The 16,788-nt window shown below is 39.4% G+C and overlaps 2 protein-coding genes across 8 annotated transcripts; one reads left to right on the plus strand and one right to left on the minus strand.

Moving 5' to 3' along the window:
* The first annotated feature begins 494 nt into the window (after positions 1 to 494).
* Positions 495 to 9,028, plus strand: dlgap5 (discs, large (Drosophila) homolog-associated protein 5). The gene is made up of 16 exons (XM_061756063.1): positions 495 to 619; positions 1,098 to 1,345; positions 1,472 to 1,653; positions 3,010 to 3,093; positions 3,187 to 3,226; positions 3,385 to 3,492; positions 4,074 to 4,148; positions 4,240 to 4,289; positions 4,382 to 4,767; positions 4,911 to 4,999; positions 5,096 to 5,256; positions 5,340 to 5,441; positions 5,575 to 5,818; positions 6,642 to 6,968; positions 7,988 to 8,040; positions 8,157 to 9,028. The coding sequence occupies exons 2-16, from the start codon at positions 1,111 to 1,113 to the stop codon at positions 8,262 to 8,264; spliced, it is 2,244 nt and encodes a 747-aa protein (XP_061612047.1). The 5' UTR covers positions 495 to 619; positions 1,098 to 1,110; the 3' UTR covers positions 8,265 to 9,028.
* On the minus strand, positions 7,752 to 16,388 carry rsph10b (radial spoke head 10 homolog B). Of its 7 annotated transcripts, none has more exons than XM_061756055.1 (17): positions 16,127 to 16,388; positions 15,975 to 16,050; positions 15,305 to 15,361; positions 15,004 to 15,171; positions 14,202 to 14,287; positions 13,911 to 14,031; positions 13,460 to 13,639; positions 13,227 to 13,329; positions 12,899 to 12,996; positions 11,934 to 12,123; positions 11,535 to 11,643; positions 11,326 to 11,405; positions 10,091 to 10,239; positions 9,625 to 9,729; positions 9,484 to 9,543; positions 9,241 to 9,286; positions 7,752 to 8,452 (listed from the first exon to the last, which is right to left on the minus strand). In XM_061756055.1, the coding sequence occupies exons 1-17, from the start codon at positions 16,243 to 16,245 to the stop codon at positions 8,328 to 8,330; spliced, it is 1,872 nt and encodes a 623-aa protein (XP_061612039.1). In that variant the 5' UTR covers positions 16,246 to 16,388; the 3' UTR covers positions 7,752 to 8,327. The 7 variants fall into 7 exon arrangements, with proteins under 7 accessions (XP_061612039.1, XP_061612041.1, XP_061612044.1 ...); XM_061756057.1 differs by having other exon boundaries at positions 14,202 to 14,266; positions 15,293 to 15,361; XM_061756060.1 differs by having other exon boundaries at positions 13,460 to 13,546; positions 15,293 to 15,361.
* Positions 16,389 to 16,788: the final 400 nt, after the last annotated feature.

Here is a 16,788-nt window from a genome sequence, read left to right on the forward strand (position 1 = left end):
CAGCCTTTGGCTGGCGGAGGTAATGGCAAGTAATATACCTTTTGGTACAGAAAACTCATTTAAAACGACGTTAAAAAAACAACCCAATTTTGTTTTCTTAATTTCTATGAAAGTGGGTCACGACTTAGGAACAATAGGAAAATGCGGATCCCAGGGTGACAACACTTATATGAAATCCTTAAAAGATATTCCCTTATTTGTACAAACAAATCAAATTATGATTTTATAGAGGTCTGCTGGAGGTCCAAATTTGTTTTGACGAACGAAACAAAAACTATTTATCGAGATCAGCCGTCGTTGTTGTTTATATTCGCCTGGAACGCTTTGAGATCGCAGACAGTACAATCCGAGTGGGATAAATCCCATTTCCCAATTTTCTTGAACCCAGTGTTGACATCAAAACATTATTAAAAAAAAAAAAAAAAAAAAAAGTGTCCGAGGCGGAAGTACAATATTCAAAGAGCCAATGAGAATTCACTGTTTGCCTGACGTCAAGCCAATCAGATCCTTAAGATTTATTCAAAAAAGTTAGGCGCTGGTGTTCATTTTGTTGTTTTGAGTTTGTTGCTGGGAGAAGGCTGCGTCTTGTTCCATACGCTATTTTTTTGCTGACCATAAGGTAAGATGAGTTTTCAATAATTATCCGCCACACGGTGTTGAAAATTTGCTTTTCGTGGTTTTACAAAATTAGTACGTAGCCACCTGAATGCTAACTGCAGCCGTAGTGGACTTAGCTATGTCAATACAAGCTAACTCTCTCGTTTTTAACTTTTTTTTATTTGACCAGCCCCGACATGTTATTATCACCTTTTGGCAATTTGATTGATACTGCGTTATAACCGAAATTGCAATTAGTAGCGCCTATTTCATCCCACCATTGGTGACAAGAGGGTAAAAAGACGTATTGATTCGACTCGGGAAAAAAAAAAAAAAAAAAGTACAGTCTCTGAAATGTGATTGAGTACAAAGTAAAAGGTAATCAGATAAAAATGTATACACAAAGTTCAGACACCTGGGGGTAAAAAAAAAAAATACAAAATCTAAGTATTGTATTTATACGTATTACTTCCCACCACTGTCTCCCCTATTTACCACAGGCTCATCGTCACCATGGATTCCCGATTTTCCTACTTGCGCCATCGGGACAACAGTGTGACCATGCTGAGGATCAAAATGTCCCGCAGACTGAGTCAGAACCAGAAGGAGAATCGAGAGCGGCTTGTGGATGCACGAAGACCGCTGGACAATCTCCAGGAGCACGAAATGTTATGTCTGGATGACTCGACTCTGACCAAGACATCACCCATGAAAACTATAACAAATGTCGAGGAAAATTCTGCAAAACGTATGACCCGCGCCCCCACCCCATCTCAAACACACACACATGAATTAACCCTCATTTTGTATGTGCATGTGCACCTCATTATTAGTAAACCGTCTTTGTTTTACACCAAATCCGTTTTATCTGCAGACAAGGCCAAAGAAGAGAAAGTCAAACAGCTTGCACGTTGGAAAGAGAGAAAGGCCCTTGAGAAAGAGAAGCAAAAGCAAGCGAGAGAACGGAAGGGAGTGTTTAAGACTGGCCTGTATCGTCCTAAAGACACCGTTTTCATGATTCATCCGGTACCGGCTTCCTCGGCCAACGCAAATGAAGTAAGTAAAAACGGTTTGATGACACTACCACTTTTTTCAATCCTTCACGGTAGAGGAGCAACAATTAATTGTCAACTAATCAATTATCTAATTAATTGACAATTATAGTATTTTGATAATCAATTAATCATTCAGAGACCTTGTTTAACTTAAAAATGTCCAAATCCTCGGAATTTTGGCCTCTCAACGGTAAATATTCTCAGATTTCTGTAATCCCCCATGAAAGCAGACTGCTTATCTTTGTGTTGAATCAAATAAGACATTTGCAAACACCCGCTTTTACTTTGGAAAACAATAATCAACATTTTTGCCTATTTTCTGACGTTATGGACCAAACCAGCAATGAGATCATAATCAAGATGTGTATTTTCTGCACTGTCAATATAAAATAATGTCCTCTTTTTAAATAAAGGGATGCACATTTTAAAATGCCTTTTTGTCCCTCTAAAAAATCTGATTAATCGACAGAATAGAATAGACAAGAGCTTCATTGTCACTGTCACACAAACTGAAAATAAGTTAGGCATCTCCCAATTTGCAGCATTGTGGTACACAACAAAGTTGACATGCCACACAATTATCAAGAGAGACTCATTTACAGAATGTACAAATGTTCACATTTGGGAAAATGAGCATTTTATTATATGGTATTTGGCTATTGCACAGATAATAATCAGACAATATAGCACCTTTTTTTAAATGATCAGATTGTGATAGATTAATCGATTTATAAAATAATCGTTCGTTGCAGTCCTAGTTCACGGTTTCATTTCACATTCCCAAAACATGGATGTTTGGTTCATTGAAAACTCTCAAACTTGTTTTAATTGCGGGCCACATCGTACTTATGGTTGCCAGTTAGGACAGTGACATAGATGTGTAATCACTTGGGTCGTACATGCCAAGAATGATGGTTCGCTACGTTACCTTGGTTTTGAGGTATTGGTTCGGTTCACGTTTGTTATGAGTTGTGTAAACGGGAACAGATTTAATAACATTTCAAATTAAACATTAACAGTTTGTCTTTCCTTTCTAGGAAGGTGTAATGTAACCCTAATAATGTCTTCTTTTTAGCAAATAAATGATGTCGACTCGTGCAACAGTAACAGCTTGAACAGTGTGAATTATTGTGCTGTTAAAAACACTGGTAATAGTTTTTTTTTTTTTTTTTGCTGCTTTGGCAATCCTGCAATTGGCTGGCAACCAGTCGAGGATGTACCGTAACCCACGTCTGCCCCAAAGTTATTTGGGATGGGCTCCAGCTCACCTGTGACTCCGAGGACAAGCGCAATAGAAAATGGATGGATAGATAGGGTGTGTGGCAATACTTGCAATAATTATGCTTGTTCTTTATAGACCAAAATAAACGCAGCTCCATCACAGAGCAGCAGAGTCACCCGTTCAATGAAACAACAACAGCAGCAGCAGCAATCGCAGAAGGTGTGACTTGATCTAATCTTCATTTTTCATATGCTCTCATGTAAGATAACGCGGTGTCATAACTTTGCCTTTCTTTCCCCTCCCTTTTAGCAGCCTCTGAAGACGCACAATCCAAATACGGCAGCTAAGAAAGGTACATCCTAGTTTGCTTAAAGTGATTTTCTAGAAACATACTTTTAAATATTTATATACAAATAGTTGGGTGTATGAAGATGTAAGACATGGAAAACTATCTGATGTCTCCTTTTTAATATGACTTTGAAATATGAAATTGTATTCCGCTCTTTTCAGGTCCATCTGGCACTCAAAGACCAACCAGGGGAGCTTCGACTAGATCAGCCAACAGGCTTTTTACAGCAGCTCCCGCAGTGAAAAAACAACCAGCCGACAAATCTCCTGGTATGACTTGGTGCAATATAAATGAAAATGACTTGACTAGATGGAAAAACAAGACTTATTATATCAATAGACAAATATATATTTATATGTGTGTATAATTGGTGTTATTAATTTCTTCTCCCTGTAGTTTAGTGATTCCCAACCGCTGTGCTGTGGCACATTGTTTACATTTTTATTTGATTTAAAAATAAAAAAAAACTACAAATAATGTATTTTTGTTCATCTATCTATGCCAGCGTTCTATTGTGACTGGCAGAACAATTACATGATCTTTCACTAGATGGCAGAAGGGTCAATTAACCTGGGTATCTGTTCCCGTTAATACAACCGAATTCTTGGCACACACCTAATTAGTAAATTGGTGATTTAAATAGTAAAAATGTGCCTTGGCTGAGGTTGAGAATCACCAGCATAATACCACCTCTTTTACCGTAATAAAGTAAAAGAAAACAAAAATTGTCATTTTGAGTGTGTTATGAACTGTGTTTATCACTGTAGCTGAAAAAGCATGGAAACTGATCCTGAAAGTGCTTGTGACATTTGCAAAGGTGTATGAACTGCATGTATTGCTAACCAATCAGATCAGAGAATAACAAGGAGCAGAGCCATTGTTTTCCCTTTGCCGCAACCCTCTGCAAGTGGAAAGAACTGCACAGGTACAGTATTATGCAATTTTTCAGACTACTGGTATTACTCATTACCCCCCCCCCCCCCCTCATGAGAATAACGGGTCTACATCTTCTGCAGCCGACAACAACCTCGACTTCCATCAAGCTGCGCCCGAGTCAAGCATTTCTGTGCGTGTAACACATAGCACGCTTTAAAATGAACTTTTCCGTTTACCAGTAATTCAATTAACGTCCCTATTGCTAATTCTTGCCTTGCGTAGCAGCCTTGGTTAAAGGAGCGGGACAAGGTGGAGCCAGAGGAGGAATCTCGCTGCCTCAAAGAGGAGAATATAGCAGGGGACACAGGACTCGCTGAGAAGCCCTCTTCATTCGCTCCTGAGGGCTTTGTGTTCCAAGCTCCCGCTGGCTTGAAGGCCTTTAACTCTGCACCCCTCAGTCCTCGCTCAGCAGATCTATTTCTTGCCCCGAGGTCTGCGTCGCCGTGCTCGACACGCTCATGCGTCCATTTCCCTGCTGCCGAAATACTCAGTGATGAACGTCAGACTGAGCCAAGTGAATCTCCATGCCGCTCTGCTCCTCCTCTTACGGCGGCTTCTCCAATCCCAAGCAGCCCCGTCGAATCAAAGCATGATGTGCCGTACTTTAGGTAAACAACCTGAAATCTCTGTACAGTGTTCCCTCGGTGATTGCGTGCGGGAACACTAGAATGCAAATCTGGACTCCCCAAACGGGTCTACTGTATTTAAAATGTGTGTCCAGTTGTAAATATGTTTCTTTTATGATGTCCAGGTCAGAGATGGCCAATGAGACAGACCGACTGACATCTCTGTGTGGTCAGTGGGAGACTAAAGTGGATGATGAGTCAGTCCCTGAAGAAAGTGAGTAAATCATTGTGCTATACAGGACATTTGCTTTGGTGCAATTGAAAAAGACCCCCCCCCCCCCCCCCCCCCCACCTGTTTGTATGTGATCAGTGAGAGGCTGCATCCGTACAACCGTGGGCCAGGCCAGGCTGCTCATGAGGGAGCGTTTCAAACAGTTCAGCAGCCTGGTGGACGACTGTGAGTTGTGCCGAGGGGAGAAGATCACCACCTGCACCGATTTGCAGGGCTTTTGGGACATGGTTTATTTCCAGGCGAGTTCTCAATATACGGACCATGTTTGTTTCCAGATAGCACTGAAAGATGCCTGTCACTTTGCACGGTTTGCCTTTCTCAGGTAGATGATGTACATAGGAAGTTTGGTGACCTCAAAGAAGCAGAGGAACGAGGCTGGGTGGAGGTACACAACCCGCCGCCACAGCAGAGGAAAGCAGTCAAGGTGACCAAGTAAACTCCTTTTTAGTGTCCAGCAGAGCTTAAGTTTGACGCCTGTGTTCTGGATTGTTGTATTAGTTTCATAGGCACTGTATGTACTTACTGTATCAAGTTTGAATAATCTTTTGTCTCGACAGAAACCGGCAGCAGGTCCTGCCAAGCCAGCAGTAACCAAGGCGGCGGCCAACTCTCGCCTAGCTGCGGCGAAAGCGGCCATGAGAGCCCAAAAGCGGGCGGCCGAGGCAGAGAAGGCCGCAAAGGCAGCAGGTGACGCGATGGAACACGAGCACAGCTCGTCCTCTCAAGTAGCAAAACGCCAGTCTGATGTTGTGGTCTTTGATGGAGGCTTCTTCCGTGTGGAGAGCCCAGCCAAGACACCAGGTAATCCTAGTATAGAGATTCTGCTGTGGGGTCTATAGTTGAAATGCAGAGGTGACAAAAGTACTCAAGTAGAAGTACAGATACGCGTTTAAAACAAAACAAAAAAACTGGTTAAAGTGGTGAGTCTGAAATGTACTCAAGTACCATAGTGTCACTGTCAATTACATACACAATACCCATTTTGATAACTTGGCAAAGCTGGGGAAAAAACAAAACAAAACAAAAACTGCACACCAAATAGTTGCCCTCTTTTATTAACTTGCATAGTGCTCATACTGAGAAGAAAATCACATTGCATTTTTGTTTTTTAAACCAAGAGCTAAGCCAAGAGTCACTATTCGGGGTGTGGTAATGGAGCAAATTGGAAGTAAAATGAAGACGGATTCAACGGCTTGATTCAAAACTCCCTCCTGATATTTCCTCAATTCATCTGATCGTCACCAAGAGTGCCAGATAAACCTAGCTGCACTCCATAGCTCCTGATTAGGTGTGTAAAACAAGCTAGGGTAAGTCTTCATGACCCAGAACAGGAGGGGGTTGAACTTTGTAAATAACGCAAGGTTTATGCCCAAAAAAACGTCTAAGTCAGGAAGCACCCCAAAAGTGCTGTCTTTTTTCCATTTTGTTTTCATCTGGAGAGGTTAATTTAGACAAAGGAGTTGTTTTCGGGTGTAACTCAAAATATACAGATACCTGAATAACCTGTTTTCAGTATAGTACTGAAGTACTGGTATGTATCGTTACATCCCACCACTGCTGAAATAACACTGAGACTACCTAAAATGCTCCAGATTTCCCTGACAGAAACGTTGTGTATGGTTAGCCTCAGGGTGGGTGAGAAGATCCAGCCGACTGGGTGCTGCCGCGGCTCCACAGGCCTCTCCCTGCGCCAACGATGCCACGCCAAGAAGAGTTATTCGTCGCTCCCTTGCATTGGCACAGACATCCGGCACGCCAGTTCAGTCCAACTGCACGCTCACTCCCCTCGGCCGTGCCACCAACCGTACCTCCAGATGTTCGCCTCGGCCCTCCCGAAGAGAAACAGACCCATCTCTTTGTTTCAGCCCTCTCGTGGATGCGCCTCCAGGCGGCACCCAACTGAAAGAGCCCCCCCGTGCGAAATTTGAGCATCTGACTCTGCAGAAAGAAGGTATGATGATGCATAGAGGTGCTGTGCGCACACGCACACACACACACACACACACATACCCAGTGAATGTGTACTTGGGTTTCCATAGCCAAATAAGAGCCATAGTGTTTTATTTACCATTATGGATTATACACTGCAGTTCAAAAGTGTGGGGATCGCTGTATTTTTTGTAATACGGCACGGTGGAAGAATGGTTAGAGTGTCAGCCTCACAGTTCTGAGGACCCGGGTTCAATCCCCGGCCCCGCCTGTGTGGAGTTTGCATGTTCTCCCCGTGCCTCTGTGGGTTTTCTCCGGGCACTCCGGTTTCCTCCCACATCCCAAAAACATGCATGAATTGGAGACTCTAAATTGCCCGTAGGTGTGACTGTGAGTGCGAATGTTTGTTTGTATGTGCCCTGCGATTGGCTGGCAACCAGTTCAGGGTGTACCCCGCCTCCTGCCCGATGACAGCTGGGATAGGCTCCAGCACGCCCGCGACCCTAGTGAGGAGAAGTGGCTCAGAAAATGGATGGCTGGATACCAAGTACCTACTTGTTTCTTGGTATACAGACAGAACCAAAACAAACTGGGGGAAAAAAACAGTTTTTCTTCCAAGATAAGGCATTTTCTTAGAAATGGTCTTATTTTGACCATAAACTTATGAGTGGTAGTGGATCTGATTGTTTCTTTCCCCCCCAAACAGTGGTCATGGACGCTTTTTGTTGTAAACTCACATACTGCATTAGAAAAATTTCATGTCACATCACTAAACAAATGTCAGAAAAAATATGCAAACTGAATGAATGCTTAACTGGTCTGAGTTTATTCAAATTTAAGTTGGTTGTACCTTCTGCCATGTCGTGGAGGAGCATGTAATTGTTCTGCTTGTCACTATATGTCACTAGCACAGATAAGAGGTACAAAGATGTATTATTTGTACTGGTTAATTTCCTAATAATCTCTTGTAGTCATCACTGCACTACATGTCTTGGTGTACACTCTTGGTTTACTGTAAATGTGTCTTTTCTTTCTTCACAGTTTTGCACACTGTCACCACAGCACCTCCCCCGTTAACTTCCCAGTCACCACAGGTTCAAACTTTTATTTCTGTAACTTATGACCATTTAAATTAACATGAGACTGCAGTAACTTGATTTGTTCTTACTGTATATTCATACTGCGTTCTATTTCGGTGTGTATTTTGAAGGCCCAGACAGCTGAAGCGTCCTTGTTTCTCTTCACTCCAAACCCCAAGGACAAGATACGGCCATCTGCATGCCCGAGTGACCTGATGTACTTCACTCCGCCACCCTAATTGCTAATCCAAATTTTATTTTTATTTTTTTGGTTCCCTTTTGTGCGAGTTGCTTCTTGCTTATCACATTATATGAAGGAGGGCAACAGCAGGGAAGAACATATGTTTGAAGAAGTGATGGATCTTATGACTCCAAGCATCCAGTTCACGATCTTGGGCCAGCGTTTGTTGCCACTGACGTGCCAGTGCTGTAGAAAATTTAAGAAAACAAATATGCATTATGCCCCTTAAATTAGGGCTGGGTGACAAATAGATTTTTCGTGATTCATTTGAGTTTATTTGTTAGGACTTTTTTTTATTTAAAAAAATATGTACAGTTTCTACAGTTTAAATTGTATCCCGGCTGTTGTGCACTGCTTACACTAACAACATGACTGTGAACAGAGTGAAGTTAGCTTACAAAAGCAATAGCAGTGTTTCCCATTTATGGATTTGGATGCTATATTCAGCCACTTTTCCAAACTCTTTAGTGACTTTTTCAGAAAAGTGGCTAGTGAGTTTTAATTCCTATTAATTAATAAAAGCACAGTCAGTGTTGCAAAGTTAACATGATGTGATATTCAGCAACACCGCTCTAGCAGTGACTATTTTTTCTGAAAGCGCCAATAGTGAGTTTAATTCTCGCTAGGAAAAGAATTTGACATTTTTCCAAAAGGAAAAAAGAAACTTTAAAAAAAAAAAATCCATTATTTCTGTGAAGTTGAGGCAAGTTAATGCTTGGAAAAATGACGTTCATCAGGAGAAATAAAACTGTTTTGAATCTCGTTGTCATTTGTTTTTTTTAATTCTATTTGCAAAGGGGAACAATCAATTGAAATCGTAAATTGGATTGTTGTGAAATAAAATCGGAAATTTGATTTAAAGGCCATATCGCCCAGCCCTACTTTAAAGTAAAGCTACTTTTAGACATGATATTAACTGACTAAATAGGAAGTCATCATTTTTAGTTGTATCAGATGGTAACTTGTGTACAAACCTGAAGAGGATCGCGACGGTCCAATCTTTGGGTAAGGACCTGTCATCTGTTGAGCAAATTTAATCTGGCCTGTTACTGTGACTCACCTCCATTTAATTCTATATAACAGTGACAGAACTGAATTATTTTTTTAACCCACCCCCCATTTCAAGCAGTAAACCAAAACAGTGAATCCAAATCAAAGCGTGACCTGTGTTTTTTTTTTGTTTTTGTTTTCCCTCACGCACACTGAAAAACACTCACCTGCTGACACTTGACCTCGCCACAGCCAAGAAGAGCCTCAAAGAATTCCAGAAATGTAATCTGTAGCATAATTAAGGGCATTAGCAAAATGCAGATGTTCAGTCAGTCAGTACATCAATGGTTCAATTGGAAATACTGTACCTCATTTTCCATGCAGGCGGACAGGTTGCTGGGATCGAGGGTCTCTGCGGAGATGATCTCCATTACCCTCACGATGGTCAAATCACTGTCGTAAAGATTGAGATCCTAGGGAGGCAGACCGAGAAATGCCTTTGACAGCTAATCATGTTAGGGTAATTGTAGAGGTATATTACTTTAACAGTACAGTGATTCACTTTTTCCACATCTTATGTTAGAGCCGTATCACAAAGTGGAATAAATCGGGTTTTCACTGGGTGGGTGCACTCCGGCTTCTTCCCACATTCCGAAAGCATGCATGTTTGATTCATTGAAGACTCAAAATTGTCCATTCACACGCCGTGAACCTAATGAGGACACTCACGATAGAAATATGGGTGCATTACTTTTGGCCATGTGTACCATATGTGTTCAAAATAATACAAATGCATGATAAAATACAGACATTACATTACATTAAGAGTTTTACCTTATACATCCATAGTATATGGCGGTTTGTCATGGTGCTGTCATCCCTGGGGGCTTTGTTGACCCTGCAGTAAGCCTGATACACCTTCCAGCATTTCCCTAGGAAGTCCACGGCTACAATTGTTCGCTCTGGTGGCTTAAAAAGGAAGCCTGGACAAAAAAAAAAAAAGCTGCAATTATTAAGTACAGATTTGTATTTAATGTAGTGTAATCACGCTGAAACAACATAATATCCCATCCATCCATCTATTAGCCTGAAAGGTGGCGTACACGCCGGACAGCTTGCCAGTCAAATCGCAGGGCGCATATACTGTAGACAGTTCACATTGGAACCTTTGGAGATTTTAGCCCCAGGACCACATATGGCCTGCTCCGTACTTTCTTTATTTTTTTTAACTGTGCATGATCAACAGTGCGATAATATTTGTAGAATTGATTTACTTATTTTTCTCCTTCTAAAAATTGGTTTATTTTAATTTTAAAATGGGTGTATATTTTTATTCATTTATCGTATTAAATAGTTGGTTAATTAATTTATTGTAAATAATAAAATACAAATTATTAGTAAAATAACCATTGTACATTTAACACTGAATTTGTTTTTTATCAACTAATTAGTTCACGAACTGTAATAAAATTAAGTATAAAACATGAGAATAAAATACAATTATTTTGTTATTGAAATAAACTATTTTACATGTATCTATTTTTTCATTTAGCTCAATAAATTATTGGTCAATACATTGTAAATGAATTTTTTTTTAAAAATATCAGTCAAATGAAAGAAAATACATATAACAAATACTAACAATTGGCTGATAAATCATACCTAAATCAATTATAAAGTAAATAAAGCAATATTTTATTATTAAAGTAAACCATGTTAACATTTGAAATGTATTTATTAATTATATATTCCTCTAGTTCATTAAAGAATTGGTCGTCAATTGAGTCATTGGAAATAACTAAATACAAACTATTAGTAAAATAAACAATGTTACACACGATGCATTTATTTAATTCAATAATTGATCAGTTAATGATAGCTAAATGAAGTATACATGATAACATAATTATGTATTAGTTTGTAATTAATATGAACTATTTAACATCCAGTATTTTACATTCCCATTGAAAAATTCAATTTAAACCTCACAAGTGTAAGAGGCGCTAACATCTCTTTCACTGTGCTGTCAACACAATATTCCATTAATGTTAGATCCGTGACCGTCGTACCTTTTACATTCTTGGCATGTGGAAATATGTCTTCTATCAAAAGTTTGGAGAAGCACGCAGCCAGAAGGTGATTCGATGACCTGGAGCAAGAGCATATTTTTCACCCATGTTACTAATACAGTTTAAAAAGCTGCAGTTTTGTCTAAACTGCTCAATCTTTAAAAACTTTGCCAGGGGATTAGAAATGCAGAAAATCCAAAACATCTTACTCCATGTCCTCATGGTAGATGTGGAAGGCAATGATCACAAGGCAGCTGAGGAACCGACAAAGCATTATGGGAGTGAAGGGGGAGTGAACCTCTGCTGGCTCCGGGTTATCTTATGCAAAAGGAGAGTATTCAATCCATTAGATATGGATTTGCTATCAAGTTCCTGTGCTGTACAGGCGCAAATAGTACACTACAGGTGCATCTTCATCAATTAGAATACAAAAAATTATATCCGTAATTCAATTTTTTTTTAAATGAAATCATATGGTGCCAAAGCCCCGTCTAAATATGAAAGTAGTACAATAATTGGTCCAAGGAATTATCATAGCACTGTGGCACTGTGGCTGGGAATTACTGTACTATTTTATTGAGATGGCGAGAATACGGGGTTGTTCTCACCTCGTATGTAAAGGTCGAGCTCCGCCAAGGTGACGCCACGGTGGTGGACGTAACAGTCTTTGAGCAGGCGCCACAGCTGCATGCGGGACAGCAGGAAGGCGCCGCCTGGAATCTGAGGTTGGCCGAGTCGGCTGTAGAAACGATAGATGGACCTCAGCTCTGTCTTGTGCCTCAGCAGCACAAACCTCACCTGTTGAACGAAGTGTCAGCATGAGGGAACAAACAGGACAATGGTTACCTTGTTACGCCAGTGATTCCCTGCCAAATTAGTGTGGCAAATGAGCCACTTTTACAAATAGTTCCTTTACTCAAAAGAATTGATCTTTGCGAGTGACATATAGTGACAAGCAGAACAATTAAATGCTCTTCCACGAGATCGGTTGTTCTCAAAGTGTGGTACAAGCACCACTAGTGGTACGTAGACTCCCTCTAGTGGTTTAGTTTGAATGAAATCCAGTACAGTATTTTAAGTGCAGTTCAGTACAATTCAGTTGCATTGACTTTTAAATACAAAACATTTGCTTTTAATTATTGAGAAGCATTTGTTTTCAAACATTGATTTAGGTACATTTGTATTATTTTCCTATATTAAAGCACAGTGTTAATGTTCAAACTGTGCATGATGTTATAGCGGCAAACAAAAATGTTAAATGTACTTTTTAGGAATAAATCATCTGCTTTGTTTTTGATGAACACTCAGGCTACTATGCTACTATATTCTAATGTTGGTCACTATGCTTTTACGTCTTACTGCATTTTTGATGTGGTACAAAAACAATCCCATTTCCGATTCAATGGTTCAAATTCAAATAAGATCAAAAACGGTGTAAAAATGCTAATCATGCAGCCCTACTAAAAACTGTTAACAGTAATAATATTGATAAAGTAATACCTCTGATTGTCATTCTTTATCATTTTTTCTACAGGAGTAGCTAATGTTGTGCTAGTGGGAAGTGGGAAGCGACCTGTTTGTGCTCAATTTCGTGTTTTCTCCCAGGGATTTTCTCCAAAGCGCAATCTATGCTGACAGTCATGTCCGGTCCAAGAGAAGATTCGGCCATACCTGATGTGGGCAACGCACGTGGCACAAGAGGCAAATTATAACATTTGAACATTTTCCATAGCGCTTGGCCTCATTAGGGCCACGGTTGAGCTGGAGCCTGTACCAGCTGATTGGTGGACATTTTAAGAGTTAATATACCTAACATGCACCTCACACAAGCATGGGGATCACATGGAAACGTTGCCAAACTGGAAAATTAATTTTTAAAATCACGCGTGGCGGCTCTTTACCATGTAGAACGGGGGCTTGGTTTGCTGTCATATTGGGGGTCACCATCTTGTCATTAAGGAATTGTCCTTGAAAAACATAGCCGTCCTTGAGGGTAACTTTTCCCTAAAGATAAAATACAAAATGAGCACTTGTTGTCACTTTTAAAACATTTGCGTGACCCACACACAGTTAGACAGCTAGCGAGATAAGAGAGATGCTTTATTCACACAAAGTAAAAACATACTCAATTCACCTTCCCGTGTTTTTTATTGTCCTGCCATCCTCCCTCGTAGACGGCACCGCCAGCGTAGTAAAAGATTCCCGGTCCGTGCCTGTAACCCTGGAAAAAATTCCCCGTGTACTGATTGCTGGGACGGAATTCAGCTCCGGGTTCGCTTCGCTTCATGAGCCACACGTGTGTGCCATGGCCTTGCTGCCGCCACAAGAAAATCTGTCAGCTGAATCTCTACTATACAGTGGTACCTTGACTTACAAGTTTAATTTGTTCTGTCACCGAGCTCGTAACTCAATTTGCAAATCAGTTTTCCTTTCTAGAACTGACCAAAAATGTGATTTTGTTTTTTGTTTTCATTAAAAAAAAAGAACTATATTGTATAAAAAGCAAAAATATAAAAGCGAATGTAAAGAAATAAACAGGTTTCATAAAGTGGAATTGTGCAAACGTCACATTTCTTACACCCTACCTGGACTCCGTCGTGCCAGTTGCCAATATAGAGCTGTCCCTGATTTAGCCACCTCATGGTGCCCTCTCCATTTCTCAAGTTATGCTTCCACTCACCAAAATAAATGTTACCAGAAGGGTAGCTGTTAGGAGAAAGTCGACACGTTGTAAAAGTAGAACTAAGAAACAGGAAGTACAGATATCTGTTGTCAAATGTAGAAAGTAAAAGTGACCAAGTATTTTATTGTATTTTATTTTTTTACTTCCTACCACTCATTACATCATAATACATATACAGTCCAGTATATTTTACCGTCTTATTCCCCATCCCTCTCTTTCGTTCATCACCCAGTTGCCTTTGTACCAAGAAGTCTCCTCCTGGTTATAATACACAGTGCCCTAATTAGAAGGACAAACCAAAACAATAACAAAAAGACTAGGTTCAACAAGATCCAGAAGGTCTAGGACCGAGATCTTACATCGAGATACACATTTCAAATCAACAGATGAGGTTTTAATCAGATAAAATTAGACAGATGAAATCAATCTAAAATAAAAAAATTCTATTCTATTCTACGCGCCACAGCACAATGGTTGGGAATTATTGATCTGGAGCAGTGATTCGTAGTGTGGTATGAGTACCACTAGTGGTATGCGGGCTCCCTCTAGTGGTATGCAAAAGTATCACTGAATAAAATACAAAAAAAGATTTACATTTAAAACACAAAATCTATCAATCAATCAAACATAATAGAACTGCGCTTGTAGCTATCCATACAGCCTGTGTAAGCTTTTTTTTTTTTTAATCCAGGACAGTAATCTTTGTTTTCATGCATATTTTAACATAGTTTTTTTTGTTTGTTTCTATATTCAAATGCTGATTTAATGTTCAAACTGTATTTAAATTTTATTTGAATTAATTAAAACAAAATGTAATACAATGTTGTGTCATTTCCAGCTAAAAGATACCCAATCACCGAATAAAATTCACTTTAACTCAAAATTTGGCGAGGGATATGAATACATTTGGGCTTAAGTTGTACATCCCAAGCATCGGCATAAGTTTGCACCCCTTCGGAGGTAAAGTATATAGAAAGTGGTGTAGTATGCGTTACCTTTCCGTGCCTCTTGCTGTGATTCCATTGCCCTTTGTACGTCACGTTGCCACTTTTGTGGGTTCCGCTGCCATGCCTGACACCATTGCACACGTCACCTTCGTAAGAGCTGCCGTCCGGCCAGGTGTACTTGCCTTGGCCCACCGGCATGTTGTGCACAAACTCTCCCTGTTTGGACGACAACCACGTAATAGTGTTTATACGCATTTCTGTATATGTAATAAATAATACGTAATCCATGTTTATCAGGTTCCATTTATTCTTCAATTTATTATTAGTCATAGCCTACCTCATATCTCACCTTGTCGGCCCATGTGAAGACACCAGTCCCATGCATAACTCCCATAGAGAACATGCCCTTCAAAAACAATGCTTTAGCTCCATTATTGTATATTTAATTCAGGGACACATTTTAGGGCTGAAGAGGACTTAAAAATCTTTCACATTTTATTTTAAATGCAAAGATAGTGTTGTGCTTGTAGCCAATTTAAACAACGATAAGCAACATGGTTTTATGTATAAAATTGGGAAAGACTTTATACTGTAGCTCAAGTAAAAAAATAAAATTCAATATTCAGTTGAATCAAACATCCAAATTCTTTGCTCTGGCCAACTTAGAATTTACATTTAACTTAGAATTACTCCTGTAATATTTGTTGCATTACTTTAGCTGTTGTTTTTTTTACCCACAAAATTGTTCAATTACAATGCATTCATTCATTTTTTCTATATTTTTTATTCATTTGTCTCATTAAATAACTGGTTTACGAATTTATTGTATTACATAAAATGAAAAATATTACGAACATGGAAACTTGTGTTTATAGACATTTAAATTTGTTTGTAATTAATATAAATAATTATAAAGAGAATTAATTATTGAACGACCTGGCCCTTCTTATCCATTTTAAAATAAGTCACTGTCTGTAAAATAATGATTGTATTGTTTTCAAATGTCACATGACTTGTACCTTGTAAGTGTGGCCTCCTTTAAACTTGGCACTCCCTCTCCCGTGGAACTGTCCTTCTCTGGTTTCCCCCTCATATCTGTCAAACATCACATCCATTCGCAAATTGCGGTATTAGGAACAACAACAACAAAATATCAGCAACGTTTATTCACCTCTGAAAAGTTAAAACAAAAAACGAAGGGAGTTCAAGTAAGCCATCGTCGTGCTGCTCGTCGCCATCAAAATGCGCCTGTTTTGTCTGTCTTACTAAATTTGAACTCCCGTGTATCATCGCGACATTTTTTTTTAAAATGACCAATATTATTCAATTATTCCTTCATTCTATAAAAGCAAATCATTTTCTATTCAACTTGGGTCCAAAAGTGAAATGTAAAGAAAGGAGTCTGTCTGAAGCGCCCCAAAACGACACAGACAATAAACAGGCTGTTTCCACGGCAACTAGGAGCAGCAATAAACATACTTACGTAAATACCGCATTCAAGATTGAATTCTACGTTGACGTCGCCGCCATATTGAATGGGTCAAAGTGGAGCGATTGGACATGTCTCATTCTTTTGACTATATTACTATTATACTAAAAGAGATTAAGATTGAACAATGACTTTTGATTGTTTTTGGCTATTGCCACAATATTTTGAAAACAGAATTTGCTAACTTTTTGGCTAATTACCAATAACAATAGCTAATTTTCTTGTGCAATTAGCAGTTAGTTAAGTTAAATTGATCAAATATTAGTAGTTTCAGAAAATCAGTCACATCTGCAGTGCTGTGCAAAAGTCTTCATCCACAAGCACCAGATTGGTTTTCATGATTA

The sequence above is a fragment of the Phyllopteryx taeniolatus genome, chromosome 19 (assembly GCF_024500385.1).
Source record: "Phyllopteryx taeniolatus isolate TA_2022b chromosome 19, UOR_Ptae_1.2, whole genome shotgun sequence".
NCBI lineage: Eukaryota > Metazoa > Chordata > Actinopteri > Syngnathiformes > Syngnathidae > Phyllopteryx > Phyllopteryx taeniolatus.